Genomic DNA, 16,407 nt, shown 5'->3' on the forward strand with positions numbered 1-16,407 from the left:
CGACGGAGCCGAAAAGTATAAATAACTCCACCCCCAGCATCTCGACCATTTCGTGTTCTCACTACAGACTCATTACAGTCGAGCTGTGAGAATTGAAGTTCATCCTTTTTCGTAAGCTTTTGTTTAGATACACTTTAAAGCCACCGTCTTCAAAATGGTAAGTATTAAACCTTTTTTTTTGGTCTAACATTAAAATTGCTCGCGCACAGTGACTTTGTACGTTTTATGAAATTTTAAAGAGGCGGTATGTGGAAGTGTATTAAACCGTAATGAATGCAATATATAACGTCTCACTCGACATTGTAGTAAGTTAATTAAACCTTTTGTCTCGTTTAATAATACGTTTTCACACTATCATTTCGTAGAATTAAATAACGATGGACAAAATCGGTGCGTATGTGTATTATTACAAACCTTTTAGGCGTGTAGGAAATTTATTTTTATCGCTTTTTCCCCCCAAAGACGTCGTTTTTTTTTTTTTTTTTTTTAAACCAAATTGAGTCATCATGAGGAACAGTGAAGCTGGTTATCACACAAAGAAATCCGTTGAAAGTAAAAAAAAGAGAATTTTTTTTTTTAGCACTTTAGCTCACTTCGACATGTTTAAAAATATTTTACGTTGAGCGTCATACAAAATGATCTCGATTTTTTTTTAGATCGGTGAACTTAAAGAGGAGCGTGCTTTGAGGAAATGAGTCGGTCACGTGGTCAGTGCTGGGGCGGACCGGCGCGTTCCATAGCGCTTACATCCGGGACTCGCGCAGTAATGAGTTCCTCGTGACCAAGCTAGCCGCCCAATCCCCCCTGCTGAGTCAGTGTAGCTTACTGTCAAGCGTAAAGTTTTTCACTCAGCTCACATAATGTTGCAAGATAGACGTTAAAACGTATTTAGTGAAGTGGTTTGCTCAAAGCAAGAGGTCCTTCTCAGCTAGATGGGCACACTAAAGCGAAGTAAAACATTGCTGATCACTTTTTCCTGAATTCTGGTCAGTAAAAACGGTGTGATCCATTTGAGCACTTAGTCCTTTAGTCAGGTGGTTTCACATGGTTGGTGGTTGTGCTCAACCCTGAGTACTTGTTTATTTTTTACAGAGGACTTTCTTTTTGTAGGGAGGCTGGTTTATCTGCCCAAATGCTCACATACAAAATAGATGTTTAAGTAAGCTGGAGACAGTTATCTGATTTTCATATCAGCCCTGCCATGAAACTTAATGTGTTCAACAGCACAGTAAATACAGCATACAACAAGAATGAGTCATGTAAATGTGTTCTTTGTCCCCACAGCGCGAGTGCATCTCTATCCATGTTGGTCAGGCTGGTGTCCAGATTGGCAATGCATGCTGGGAGCTCTACTGTCTTGAACACGGCATCCAGCCTGACGGACAGATGCCCAGTGACAAGACCATTGGAGGTGGGGATGATTCCTTCAACACCTTCTTCAGTGAGACTGGGGCTGGAAAGCATGTCCCCAGGGCTGTGTTTGTGGATCTGGAGCCCACTGTCATAGGTAATATTGAGATCTTATGGTGCATGACTCTGCCTGTTAATGAAATAACGCTAATGAGTCTGTGGTGGTCTGGTTCATAACCTAATTTATATGGACTTTTCCTTTAGATGAGGTCCGTTCTGGAACATACCGCCAGCTGTTCCACCCTGAGCAGCTTATCACAGGAAAAGAGGATGCTGCCAACAATTACGCTCGCGGTCACTACACTATTGGCAAGGAGCTGATTGACCTGGTACTGGACAGGATCCGCAAACTGGTCAGCACCATTTGGGTTATGTCATAAATTTCTATAGAGTCTTTTGAAAAATCATAAACTAACTAGCATTCATTACCTCTTCAGGCTGACCAGTGCACAGGTCTCCAGGGTTTCCTGGTGTTCCACAGCTTTGGTGGTGGAACTGGTTCTGGTTTCACCTCCCTGCTGATGGAACGCCTGTCTGTTGACTACGGTAAGAAGTCCAAGCTGGAGTTCTCCATCTACCCAGCTCCCCAGGTGTCTACTGCTGTGGTGGAGCCCTACAACTCCATCCTGACCACCCACACCACCCTAGAGCACTCCGACTGTGCTTTCATGGTGGACAATGAAGCCATTTATGACATTTGCCGTAGAAACCTCGATATTGAGCGCCCTACATACACTAACCTGAATAGGCTGATTAGTCAGATCGTGTCCTCCATCACGGCCTCTCTCCGTTTCGATGGCGCCCTCAATGTCGACCTTACTGAATTCCAGACCAATTTGGTGCCCTACCCTCGTATTCATTTCCCACTGGCCACCTATGCTCCAGTGATCTCTGCAGAGAAAGCTTACCACGAGCAGCTCTCTGTAGCTGAAATCACAAATGCCTGCTTTGAGCCGGCCAATCAGATGGTGAAATGTGACCCACGTCACGGCAAGTACATGGCCTGCTGCCTGCTGTACCGTGGTGATGTGGTGCCTAAAGATGTGAATGCTGCTATTGCAAACATCAAGACCAAGCGCACCATCCAGTTTGTGGACTGGTGTCCCACTGGGTTCAAGGTGGGCATCAACTACCAGCCTCCCACTGTGGTTCCAGGTGGAGACCTGGCCAAGGTGCAGAGGGCTGTGTGCATGCTGAGCAACACCACAGCTATTGCTGAGGCCTGGGCTCGTCTCGATCACAAGTTCGACCTGATGTACGCCAAGCGTGCCTTTGTGCACTGGTATGTTGGTGAGGGTATGGAAGAGGGCGAGTTCTCTGAGGCCAGAGAGGACATGGCTGCCCTGGAGAAGGATTATGAAGAAGTTGGTGCTGACAGTGTGGAGGGAGAAGAGGAAGGAGAGGAGTATTAAGTTGACCTTTGCTCCCCCCCCCCTTTGTGTTTTGTGTGTTCTTATACATTTTCATCAGTAGCAAGAGCTGAACAATAAAGGCTGAAAAAGCTTCCTCTGTACTTTTGTGTTCTCTCGTGTCAGGGCAACTCTGGTGAGTTCACCAGCCTGGAAATATTCAGTGTTCTTAGAATTTAGTGTATAAACTTCCTGGCCTTTTGGTTTGTCTCCTTTTACAGGTGGTTTTCAATAGCAATCCTTACAATAAATATATCAAAGGTCCATCTTATTTGGCTTCCCGTAAGAATGCAAAATGGCCCTTTGGTCTTGGTAAATGTGGTTAAATCTTTGAAGGGAGGAAAATAAAAGCTGCAGACAAAAACATGTACGATCCATGAGTGGTACTTCAAAATGGTAATTCATGAGGATTAAACTTGAACAAAGTGTACTTCTCTAATCTTTGTGATCTCGCTTGTATGTTGTGCACTCTGAATAGAGTGAAATGGCAAATATCCACCTGTGGCATCCAGTGTGCTGAGTATACATTGGATTTTGAGCTACCCTAAGCAGTACCTTTTGTGTGCTGTTATTCTAGAAGTCATCATTCAAATGGATACACTGTGATGTGGTGAGGAGCAACCAGGCAATTAATTAAAATAAGGTGTAATGTTTAAATTATGGTTGCACAATAAAATATCTTGTGCAATAAGGCAAATGAGAAATTTTTCCATTTTCAGTGGAGTCCTGCTTGCAGTTCTAATTTAAAATTCTGATATTTAAGTACTGTCCTCTGTGACATGCTTGCTGATTGTCTATATGCAAAGCAAGCTATAACATTTTACATACTGTTTTGCGAGTTAGTGAGAAGTTACACTGCACTGTTAATGCAGTTCAGTGTGCTGTGAAATAAGCAAATTAAGAAAGTTACAATTGAAAAATAGATTTATTTGCATTCAGTGGTACTGCTCAGCACAATACATTTTGAGTGCCGTGATTTAATCCCTTTCAAAGGTGCAAACACACAATTATGTGTTAAATCAACTACATGGGATGAACATTTTTGAACTGTCACCTGGATTTCTCAGTATTCTGAATATGTGCACTATTCAGCCAGTGGAAGCATGATTTAACGCATTCATATGAAAACAAACCTATGAATAAATAATATTTTTGCCTTTTTTTAATTCATAAAATGGACATTTGTGGGTGGCACTCTGATGAGAATAAAATACAGTGGTAAAGTTGCATTGTAAAACACTGCCATCACAAACCACTCCAGTGCAAATGGGTAAAAGCCAAAACAGATGAATGCTGTTTCAGAACATTTACATATAACTCACACATTTCTCTTCATACCATTAGGTAATGGGTCAAAGAGTTGGATGAAGGCTTTAGGATCCATAACTACTGTTTGTCCAAATAAAATCTCAAAATAAAATATTTATGCGGAGACCATAATCATGGTGCTTAACAACAGTCTACTGTAAAACCTGGAGTTCAACTGCAAACCAATTCTTAAATGCAAAGTTTGAGGTAATTACTTTTCTGATAGGGGGACATTAATCAAAACATACAGCATGTTTTCATTGTTCTATGGCAGGGATGTCAAATCTTCTCTGCAAAGGGCCAGTGTACCTGCAAATTTTAATGCCAACCAAGCAGGGCCACAAGCAACTGATTTAACAAGTCGAAACAGGCATAGATCCCGATTGGTTGGAAATGAAAACTTGCAGCCATGCTGGCCCTTTGCAGCTTGGCCAGCCCTGTTCTAAGGTGATTTTTCAATATTTGCAAGTGCACAAGTTGCTGTAATGTAACCTCACAATTTTAGAAAGGTAGAAAAACAATTAACATGCATGCATAAAAAAAAAAGAAGTTTTGTTTGAGTTCTCAAATGTTGCCACTTTAGTTTCTGCAAATGGTACTTTTAAAAATTAAGTTTGCAAGCACAGACGTTCAAAGTGCAATGTTTCTTGAGCTAAACAACTGCTAATTTTCATAATATTTCAGACACTGTAAATGGAAGTGGGATGATATATTCGGAAAGAAAGAAACTTTCTCAGTAACATCAGACAAAACCATATGACACTTACAGCTATCCCATCTTCCTCATGTGAACTGAAACTCTTGACCTTTGCTTTGTTCTTAAACGTAGGCTTATGTTTTAACAGGCAAAGATTTATTGCACAATCCATTTTTACCATGAGGTTTGAAAAATGTTTGTATGCATGTCATGTATTTGTTAGAAGACTGAAGGAGAGGGCCTTATTGTGAGACTTTAAGACATCGTATTGAGTGTGCATTATTGCACACTATTAATGTAGTTTCAAAACATGTCAGATGTTAACGAGCAGATCCTTTTCCTTCTTCAAATTCACTTGATCTCAGACGGATCAGAATCTATGGCTTTGATTGATAATCACTGGTAAACTGGTAAGCTTGACATCAATGCTTGATTTGCATAAGATATATTCGCCCTTTTAAGAAGTACGTGGCACTGTTAATTTGGGAAGAATCATTCTTTAAAGCAGCACAATACAGATTAACACTTTCCATCATGTGAGAGCAAAATTCTCTCCAGCATTCCGACACAGAAACTGTATGTCATCCTTCAATCCGACTACACATAGTAACTGTCCTTCAAGTGGCTTGAGAGGGCTTTATTGAGACTTTATGACATCAGTGAAGCCTCAAGGGGAGCATGTGGCATCCATCACAGCTCTTCTTTCTTCTTACTTATAGATGTTATAGATGTTCTTGGTTTGTAGAAAAAAATTCTGCTTGAAAATAGACATAAACAAAGCATAATTACTCTAGTTTTTGTCATTGCCCCGAATTTTTTTCTCCCTACGTCCCACCCACTAGCACTTGGAGGAAAGCACTAGCCATATACTTCCACATACATGAGCTCTCAGACATCCATGAATGGCTAGTGTTGTTCTGTTGTTTGTAGAGAGTAATGCCATCTTTCCCAACCAGAGTGCACAGGAAATTATGCTCTACTGGACCCCTGTTGCACCACTTGGGCGCCCCAGTTTTCAAAAACTGACAAAACATTATTTATTGATTACTAAAATATAACAGATAAAATCAGATGAACTATAGAATCACATTTTCTTCATACATGTACGCATTGCATACAGTATCAGCACACAGGCATTTTTATTTATTTTTTTACCTTGGACACCTTTCCATCAGGACAGGATGTGAACAAAAACAATGGCCAGACCGATATTGAGCAGAATGACCATGCAGATCAAAATCGTATTTGGCCCCTAAAAAAAACAAAAAACAAAAACAACATTACAGACATATATATATATATATATATATATATATATATATATATATATATATATATATATATATATATATATATATATATAGCGAGAGAGAGAGAGAGAGAGAGAGAGTAAATCATTAAATTGATAATATAATCTCATGTTAATTGTTAGCTATGTTACCCACCGGGCAAAATAAGCTTCAGATACTTCACATGTCTTGTCTGAGTGACTACTTGTGAAATAAGTGGAATGTGAGCTATTTTGATTTTTAATGCATAAATTTAAAACTCAAGGTAATTTCCTGTTCCATCCTCAGTAGGGCAGAGAATTTGTAATATTGAGGATCAACTATAGAAAGATTTGTCTGGTTATGAGAAAAGTCAGGGAACTGGAGCTCAGGTGCACTTTAAAAAATGGCAAATTTTGTGATGATATCGTTCTATAATGTAACAAAACCTTTTATTGTGATGAAAGTAATGCACAAAGATCTAGGTTATGAAGAAAGAAGTCATAAAGAGAAATTATTAATTTGGCTTTGCTCCAGAGTCCCACAGCGGATCTCAATTCTAGGATTGAACATTCACTCACCCATTTTTAAAAAATTTTTTTTTAGACCATATTACATCTTCTAAAAGTGTTCAAATTGTATCTAATGGCTCACTCGAATGGAAAAGGTTTAATCCAAATCTTAATAACTTAATAATTATAAATAGGCTTATAATTAATGTCAACTTGGATCTAATGTGTTTTGTCAGTGGAAAATTCAGGAGTAAAAAACTCAGTGGCTCAAATAAATAGCACAGAATATTTTAAAACTATCCATCCATCCATCTTCTACTGCTTACTCCTTCTTCAGGGTCACGGGGAACCAGGAGCCTATCCCAGGGAGCATCAGGCAGGGTACACCCTGGACATGGTGCCAGTCCATCACAGGGCACAATCACATACACACTCATTCATACACTACAGACAGGCCAATCAACCTACCATGCATGTCTTTGGACTGGGGGAGGAAACCGGAGTACCTGGAGGAAACCCCCACAGCACGGGGAGAACATGCAAACTCCGCACACCGGCGGGAATCAAACCGCGGACCCTGGAGGTGTGAGGCGAACGTGCTAACCGCTAATGAAATATTTCTTTGCATTTTGTGGCTCAAGGAAAGTGGACTTTACAACCTTGACATTTTGCTCATCCTATGGGTTTCTGTTCTGTTTAGAACTGAAGAAGCCCTTCATATTACAAAACTTTACAATTACACCACAAGTCCAATCATCTTGACTTACTAGTGCTAGACAGTTCAAGGACCTGGCTGACTGAAAACCACATTTGTCATCAAGACAAACAATGTACTTATTTAACCATGTTAAGCAACACTGGGAAATTATGAGCAAAAAAATATCTGCAGTTTGTGTGAATGTTTTGCTGTTTGTGTCTAACCTCTTCTGGTGCTGTAATTTCAGTCACTTCATCAGGGGTTTTCACCAAAGCCCTCTGTCTCAGCTCAGCTTTGGGGTCCACTTTGGGTGCAGGCTTAGTGACTGGTTTGGGCTCTGGTTTAGGCACAACCTTGGGTTCAGGCTTGGCCACAGATTTAGGAGCTGGGCTAGGGTCTCGTCTTGGAGCTGGGCTAGGGTCTCGTCTTGGAGCTGGGCTAGGGTCTCGTCTTGGAGCTGAGCTAGGGTCTTGTCTTGGAGCTGGGCTACGGTCTCGTCTTGGGGCCAGACTTGGTTCTTGTCTCGGAGCCGGGCTTGGTTCCCGTCTTGTAGCCAGGCTTGGTTCTCGTCTTGGATCCGGGCTATGGTCTCGTCTCGGAGCCGGGCTTGGTTCTCGTCTCGGAGCCGGACTAGGCTCTCGTTTCATAGATTGCTTATCTTCAACTTTTTTAGCCACTTTTCTGTCTTCCTTGGCCTCCTGCTTACTCTCGGTCATTGATGTTGGGTGCTCTGGTGCAGGTTCCCTGGCCTTGGCTCTCTGCTCGGGAGCTTTGTGTTCTGGGGTCACTGCTTTGGAAGACACTTTGGAGGCAGGAGGTGGTGGTTCTTCTTCATCAGTTGAGAAGATTAGGCTGGTCCTTACTGGAGCTGGAGCAGGTTCTGCTGCTTTAGTCTCTAAGTCCATCTTCTGTAGAGGCTTAATTTCAAGGTCAGAGCCCTGCTCAGCTTTGGTGTTTTGCCAGCTGAGCGATTGGGATGGACCCTTTGTGCTGGGGACACCAGGCTCCTCCATGTTTGGCACTGAATCCAGAGCTGAATTGGGTGATGGAGTTGAAGGACGACTGCTCTGCCTGCTCCCTGGGCGGCTTCCCCCTCTGCTGCTACTTCCACCCCCTCGACTGCTTTTGTCCCCATTCCAGCTACCAGGACCAAGGAGGTTAGGATCAAGGGCAGCAGAGGTAGTAGGTCTGGGTGATGGTGTGCGTGCTGGACTAATGTTGGGCTTCAGGCTGTCTATTTCGTGCATGAAGGGGCTCTCTGGAGGCATGATCTCCTCAGCCAGAAGTGACTCATGCATGTCTGTATCAGCATTCTCATTGCTCTCTGCAATTTCTTGTAATGCTCGCTTCTTTAGGTATTCTGGGCCTGAGAGACGCATATAATACAAAAAAAAACTTTATTATATTTCCCAAACCTTATATTTTGGTCTGTCATTTCTATATTCATCCCAATAAGGTTACCATATGATAATACCATGGCTCTAGAATTGCTTGTCTGCTATAATATTTTTTTAATCTTTACTATTTTGGGAGTCAAATATAGTTGTAGCTAAAACCCCAATAATTACACAAATTAATTAAGATGTATAATATAGAGTTAAATATAATTTCACCATAGGTGTCCAAACTACAGTCTGTGAAGCATGTGCAGCTCACTGCCATATTTTAACATTGTAAACACCGTATCGACCACCATTTTAAAAATAGTATTGGTCCACTGTTAAAAAAAAAATCCTGCATTGAACACTAGGTGTCGCTGTCCAATAACTCAAACTGTAAAAATCTATACATATTATTATTATTATTATTATTATTATTATTATTATTACTACTACTACTACTAATACTACTACTACTACTACTACTAATAATAATAAACTTACATTAACGTTACAAAGCCTTTAGTTAGAATGTTTGTTAAAACAAAAGACAAATGCACAGAAAGGAGATTTTTAGGCATGCCATGATGTGTGTTTACTTGGCTGTAATGAAGGAATATAATTATTGAATGAAAATCTGTAAATCTTGATGTACACAACCCTATTTAATTAAGCAAATACCAGAAAGTAGATAAAATCTACACATTAAGATATTCACTCTGATTAAAAGGCAACATAATGGTGGCAATCAAGCTGGCATAATAGTAATTACGCTGTTTTAGTTATTTTACAAAAATCCTATGGCCTCTGACATCATACTTTTCTATAATAAAGGTTTGAACACCTTTAAACAGTAAAAGCCTACATTTCTTTATTTTTTGTTTTTCTTTTGAGATAATGTGGTGAAATACGATGACTTCTTGCGCAATCAAGCAATTTGCAGTGTTATTTCTGTGGTGTGAAAAATGCTCTTTGCGTGACATGTCTGAGACAATTAGAAGGGCAGACATAAAGAAATCTGAAAGGATAACTCATGTCCATATTTACATTTGGTGCGCACGTTACATTTCACCAACTTCCACGTGTTCGCATTACAGACAAATTTAGAAATTGAAGACTAATAGAATCGAGCAACTGGGGACGCTGATTATTCATAGCCATGCCTTTTCTATCTGAGACAGAAAGCTGTTATATATATATGGAACAATCTATATAGTGTGTCTTTTATACTCATACTGAAATACAAGCCCACAGCAACTGAAGAGCATAAATGGTTTAGAGTTGATTGAGAACTTGCACAAGGCCTGAGTGGAGAGTTCGAGAATGTTATAGTAAGAGATATAGACTGCAGCTGAAGTGTGACATTTAAAAGGATAACCCTTTACATTATAGATGAGATGTATTACAGGAGCATAATATGGCACGGCAGCAGAGCCATGTATAATATCATGCAGATACAGGTAAAGTGCTTCAATTAATGTTCACTTCAAATGTTAGAATGCCAAAAAAAAAAAAAAAGTGATCTCAACGACTTTGAAGATGACATGGTAATTGGTGAAAGATGGGCTGGTTTGAATATTTCATAAACAGCTGATCACCTGGGATTTGTACACATAACAGTTTCTAGAGTTTACACAAAATGGTATGAAGAACAAAAATCATTGAGTGAGTGGCAATTCTGTGAGTTTGTTGATAAGAGAGGCCTGAGGAGAATGACCTGACTGGTTCAACCTGACAAGAAGGAAACGGTAACTCAAATAACTACTCTTTACAACTATGGTGAGTAGAAAAGCATCTCAGAATATTGGCAGACAGTTGACATTGTAAAACACATTGTCAGATACTGTCCCGTTTCCTCAAATTAAGCATGTGTCCACGTTAGCCTCAGATTCCTGTTCTTGGCTGAAAGGAGTGAAAGCCGATGTGGTCTTCTGCTGTTCTACATGTTCTACATTCTAAGATGCTTTTCAGCTCACCACAGTTGTAATGTGTGATTATTTGCATTAAGGTAGCCTTCCCGTCAGCTCAACCAAATCTGGCCATTCTCTTTAGAAAACTGCCGCTCGTTGGGTGTTTTTTGCTTTTCGTACCATTCATTGTAAACTCTAAGGACTGGTGTGTGTGTGTGTGTGTGTGTGAAAATCCCAGGATATCAACAGTTTCAGAAGTACCCAAATCAACCCGTCTGACACCAAATATCATGCCACAGTCACGATGACTAAAATCACTTTTTTTTCCTGATTCTGATGTCTGGTGTGAAGATTAACTTCTTGACCTCTATCTGCATAATGTTTTGGATCGCATTGCTGCCACTTGATTGGCTAATCAAATAACTGCATGAATGAGCAAGTGAACAGGTGTTAAAGTGGCCAGTGAGTATGTATATTGCATTGTATTGTCTGATATTTAAACTGATATTAATTTATATTTAATAGTCCTGGATGGCTGCGTCTCTTGAATGTACAAAAAGATCATGGGTGTGAATTTATTCATATAAGATATTTTGAGCTCGACTAAACATCCATACATCCATCCATCAATTTTCTGTACCGCTTATCCTACTGAGTTGCGGGGAACCTGGAGTCTATCCCAGGTAGCATGGGGCACAAGGTGGGGTACACCCTGGATGGGGTGCCAATATATCGCAGGGCACAATCACGTACACATTTACACACCCATTCATACACTACGGACACTTTGGACATGCCAATCAGCCTACCATGCATGTCTTTGAACTGGGGGAGGAAACCGGAGTACCCGGAGGAAACCCCCGCAGCACGGGGAGAATATGCAAACTCCGCACACACAGGGCATTGGTGGGAATCAAACCCCAACCCTGGAGGTGTGACCACTAAGCCACCATGTGCCCTCATCTAAACATATTAGTGGTAAGCAGACATTTTAAGTTGCACTATATTTATTTAAGATATTTTGAGCTAATTTAAATGTATTAGTTAACCGACATTTAACGATGAATCGTTGTTACCTGGCTGATAGAATGAAGGTGAGAGTTCTCTGGCCACTACACGTGCAATGCTGGACTCGTTGTTGGCAGCTTGAGCAGCCTGTTCAGCAGCCTCTCCTTTGCTCTTGGCATGGGAAGTTCTGCAGAGGAAGGATTTATGGGGTGAGTTACTTCTTCTTTCACTATTTAAAGTGAAATTATTTCACAAGACAACCTGTTTGAAACATTGCTCTTAGGCAGATAAGATAATATGACCTACAAGACAAGCTGTAAATGTGTTCAGTAAAAAGGACTGGTTTAAGTAAACATGGCAACTAAAATGAATAACATTAGTATGACTTTATTCACTTGTTTTGTTAAACCACTGTAACCAATAACACTATGGAACACAAATACAACCAGAATGAATTAGCAATGCTCCAAATATAATCTCAAGGGAAAACAGACCTATAAATGTAATCCAAGATGGCAGCGTTTCAGGATCATCCCGCAAAAGGAAAGCTATGTTTACTGTGCAGTATTATTTGACTGTCCGGTCATTCTGTTTCAGGTTAAGCTTATGAAATACTTGTTAATTAGTCTAGCTTCTTTCTGGATCAAACTGTGTGTCATGCATGTGTGAAAAACGATCAGACTGACAGCAATGTGTCTGTCAATGTGAGGACACTTCCACTCATTTCATTAACAAATGAGTAATGCAAAAACAGTAATCTGGTATACAACCACCATGCTGATCCTCCCCTGTGGTCTATTAATAATTCACTACAATATCAGTCACGAGGATAGTCTTGCACAGGTGGACAAGGCTTTGAAATTTCCCACATATTTGCATTTCTGAACTGTGAAACGTGCCTCGAATGCAGAGATCTTCATCAAATGCGGAATGTATTCTTACTACAACAACGCACAGTGCTGTCATTCCAAGACATTCCCCTTTGTCTTTATTTGGAAGATGGGACAGCAGTTGTCTGTCCTATTTATAAAAAGCACAACCCCTCAGCACTAAAGAATCCCTCACCATACCCTGCTCAGGTAGTAATGGAAACTTGTAAAATCCCAAAACAGTTAAAGCAGGGCCGTTTCTGGTCATTTTGGCACCCTAGGCGAGATTCTTATTGGTGCTACCCCACCCCACCCTCCAGGGTAAGCATTAACGTTCCCGGCCCTCTACATCTCTATCTCTCTTCCTAACAGCGGCACCCACTATCACCAGTGATACCAGATAATGGGATAAATGGCAATCATAAAGTGTTACCTGATTAAATATTTAAAATAAATGCACAGGCCAGGTTATGCCCGTGGTACTATCTTTCTCAGGGGTGGGTGAATCAGACAAGGGCTTTGGGGTGCCCATTGGTGCCCCCAAGCTGGTGGTGCCCTAGAAACGATCGATCCCTGAGTTAACGATATGAGACAAAATGTCCTATGAATCCAAACTCTGTTTAAACTGTGAACGCCGAGATCAGGGTCATGTAATATTAGCAAGTTAATAGCATAGGACTCATCAAGCTGGACCTGAGCTAAATTAGCAACAAGTTTCTGACAATGAGATATGGCCAAGGCTGCATTGAGAACCACTCAGTTTATTCTTAACAAATAGCTTCTCTGTAATAATGCTTTGGAATAATAAACAATTCATGTTCTCTGAGCATAGCAGCATCATAAATAATGGCATGGTCTTCTTAACGTCCTACTGTGTGAATTTTGGTTCATTGCCCAAAAAGTTGATTTATTATTTCTTTCAGATGCTGTAGTCTTTTTTCTTGTTGCTTGGCTTAGTGGTTAGCATATTTGCCTCGCACTTCCAGGCTTGGGGTTTCAAATCCCGGCTCTGCCCTGTGGAGTTTGTATGTTCTCCTCGTGCTTCGGGGGTTTCCTCCAGGTGCTCCGGTTTCCTCCCCCAGTCCAAAGACATGCGTTGTAGTCTGATTGGCATTTCCAAATTGTCCGTAGTGTGTGAATGTGTGTGCAATTGTGCCCTGCAATGCGTTGGTCCAGGTTGTTGCCCGCCTTCTGCCCCAAGCTCCGTGAGATAGGCTTAAGGCTCCCTGGCAACCTTGTGTACGATAAGCAGTATGGAAAATGGCTGGATGGATTTCCCCCATTTTATTGCCAATTTGGTCACCTACCCACCAGCCAGCTCTCACCTATCACACAACAGTTACCAACTAGGGTTAAGGCTAGCTTCCACAAGCTTCCAACGTGACCGTTGAAGTAAGCCAACTTCATCTTTTCGAACTGCTGCATCACAAGGCAGTATAACACACTCTGAAGAAAGTGCTATCTACCCTGTTCTGCATACATGAGCACATGGATGCTCGTGACTGGCTACTATCGCTATGATTGACAGGGGATAGAGAAAGTATACCATCCTTCTCACCCAGAGAGCACAGCCAGTTTTGCTTCCTTGGCTCCTGGCCACAGATGGCTGTGACATTGTTAGGATACACACTCACAATCTCCTGAAGACATGCTGAATGCTTTTCTGCTGTGCCACTCAGAAGCAAAAATACACAAACTTTGAAAATAATGTTGTAAAATAATCGAAAAGGCTTTATTCAAGAAAAATAATACATTTCATAGAAAGCTAAGAAATAAAAAGAGATGGTGCTATGGGGATATTCAAATGGAAATTATTTCAAAAAACTAATGACATAGTTGAATAATAGGCTTCCAAGTGCCAAAAAGAGTGTCCATATCCTGTAAATATTTGCTACTGATTTAATGAAATTAAACTTATTAACCTATTAAATATCATTGCACATCCAGGTACTCAAAGTATATTTCATATCTTTCAAATTTCTTACACAACACAAATATTTTTCTAGAAACATTTCTGCAGAAATACATATTAATCATTTTAGATGCTTAAATATAATAATTAAAATAAAATAATTTAGCAAATTACACCTTTTGAATAGGTTGTTACCATGTGATCAACCAAATTCATGTTTAAAAGTTATTTTATTTATTATTTTAAAGTGGGGATATTAGAGACCAAAACACCATGCAGTATAGAGTCAAACTTTGTATAGTTTGGAGTGAACATGGTAAAATCAGCATTCTATAATGTTCCATTCAATACATTTATTATAAATTGATTGATATAAATTGATTATAAATCAACTTTTGTGTAATTTTCCTAAGGAACACCTGAGGGGATTTCCAAGGACATCTAAATTCTCATATATTCTCTACACTACTCATTCCTTTTAGATTATATTTTCTACAATTCTTTTGAACTCTATTTTGTTGACCAAAATAGTGCTGTAGTGTTTTGAACTGGAGAAAGCATCCTTGTGTATAATGAGTTGGAGCATTGCAGATTGCGATTACACTGTGAATACTTGACGCGCTGTAACACAATCCTGGCCTCGAAATAGCCTCGTCCACTTTAAGACTGTTTAGACGGCACTTCCCAACGGTGCCATTCGATGGGCTCATAACTGCCTGTAGTGGATCTTAGATCTCCACCTGTCCGCAAGCAGTCAACACAGTTCCCCGCTCCCTGCAGGGTTACTTAGCTTAGAGGTGACTGATACAGTAATACAGCTGCCTCTTGCCTATAGGTCTGAAACAGATACTCGCCCCATTCTTTGTGAAAGGCTTTTAAAATAAGGCTTCGTGTAGAACTATTTCATGGTTCCTCGGTTTGTTCCTGCGAGGGAAACCAAAACAGTTTCACGAAACTCATAGGATTTCTAACAAGTGCAAGCCGTTGGAGTTTATGTGAAAGAAGGCATAAGAAAAAACTATGACTACTAATCCTGCCACTGACACCGTTTTCTTATGAGTTCTGTGGATTTCTACACATTTGCGATCATTAAAGCATGTTGGGTAGAGCATACTGGAACTACATGTACACTATGATTCTAATATTTAAACTATTCCATATTGATAAAAGACCGTCACATCATGTTAGATGTGAAAATGAAATAAAAATGAATAACCAACATAGCATTGCCATCTTCTATTGCATCTGCAAATGGCTTGTAAAAAAAGTCCAGGCACATACACATGAAAGGTATAGCGCAGCAAATTCTGAGACCAAAGCACCAATTTGTGACTATAAGGTTCTATCTAACATACATTTTTTAACCTAGACTGAATCTTATCATACTAAAGTAATTTACTAAAGGTTAATTTACTCCTGTTCTGACTGCAAACGATTACAATTTTTAATTTGTTAATGAATGGCATGTTGTCACTTTTTATGCATTTAGTTACATTTAATATTTGAACATATTCAAAGCAGATTATCAATTATGTTATATCAGCTATAAACATTTGCTCCCTCACCAGCCTCTCTTTTTACTTTCACTCTCTCTTAAGTTAATAAAACAAGTTGCAGCTTGCAACGTTACCCAGACACTGGAAAGTGCAAAGTCCTGACTTTCCCTTTGGCAGAAAACTTACTGACTGTTACAAAGCACTGACACTGGAGACTCCTTCCATGAATGTTAAATAAACATGGCCTTACAGAAAACTTCATCATATCAAAGGTTCTATGTTTATGTCTTTGTTAAATCACACTTTTTTTTCTATTTATTATTCACCTTAGATTACTTGTACTGCCATACAAGTCCCTGTAAATTAGTTGCTATTATATAAATTATGTATTAGAACGGACACTTTGACTTTGACATGAACCTGGCCTTTAATTACAGCCGGCACTGCTGCCAGAGCTGCAGCTATAGAAAATGTGTCAATAAATCTTCTGAACAGTCAGATTCAAGAATTCAAGTTAGCTCTGTGGTATAAA

The 16,407-nt window shown here is 40.0% G+C and overlaps 2 protein-coding genes across 3 annotated transcripts in view; one reads left to right on the forward strand and one right to left on the reverse strand.

The window, feature by feature from the left end:
* LOC128628657 (tubulin alpha-1C chain) lies at positions 1 to 2,923 on the forward strand. The gene is made up of 4 exons (XM_017487115.2): positions 1 to 157; positions 1,285 to 1,507; positions 1,615 to 1,763; positions 1,848 to 2,923. The coding sequence occupies exons 1-4, from the start codon at positions 155 to 157 to the stop codon at positions 2,820 to 2,822; spliced, it is 1,350 nt and encodes a 449-aa protein (XP_017342604.1). The 5' UTR covers positions 1 to 154; the 3' UTR covers positions 2,823 to 2,923.
* Positions 2,924 to 3,725: 802 nt separating this feature from the next.
* Positions 3,726 to 16,407, reverse strand: part of jph2 (junctophilin 2) — a 28,202-nt gene continuing 15,520 nt past the window's right edge. Inside the window, exons 3-6 of one of the 2 annotated variants that reach the window (XM_017487112.3) lie at positions 11,667 to 11,785; positions 7,526 to 8,667; positions 5,980 to 6,076; positions 3,726 to 5,578 (exon numbers count right to left, since the gene is read on the reverse strand). In XM_017487112.3, the coding sequence (XP_017342601.1) occupies positions 5,996 to 6,076; positions 7,526 to 8,667; positions 11,667 to 11,785 (1,342 nt within the window). In that variant the 3' untranslated portion in view covers positions 3,726 to 5,578; positions 5,980 to 5,995. Of the gene's footprint in view, positions 5,582 to 5,979; positions 6,077 to 7,525; positions 8,668 to 11,666; positions 11,786 to 16,407 lie in introns of both variants that reach the window. The other variant, XM_017487113.2, reaches the window with a different exon arrangement.

Source organism: Ictalurus punctatus, chromosome 15 (genome assembly GCF_001660625.3).
Source record: "Ictalurus punctatus breed USDA103 chromosome 15, Coco_2.0, whole genome shotgun sequence".
Taxonomy (NCBI): Eukaryota; Metazoa; Chordata; class Actinopteri; order Siluriformes; family Ictaluridae; genus Ictalurus; species Ictalurus punctatus.

Excerpts from the sequence above, each read along its gene's own strand:
- LOC128628657 (XM_017487115.2), top strand. Across the intron at positions 1,508-1,614 it reads TCTGGAGCCCACTGTCATAG|ATGAGGTCCGTTCTGGAACA; the intron begins GTAATATTGAGA and ends CTTTTCCTTTAG. Across the intron at positions 1,764-1,847 it reads TGGACAGGATCCGCAAACTG|GCTGACCAGTGCACAGGTCT; the intron begins GTCAGCACCATT and ends TTACCTCTTCAG.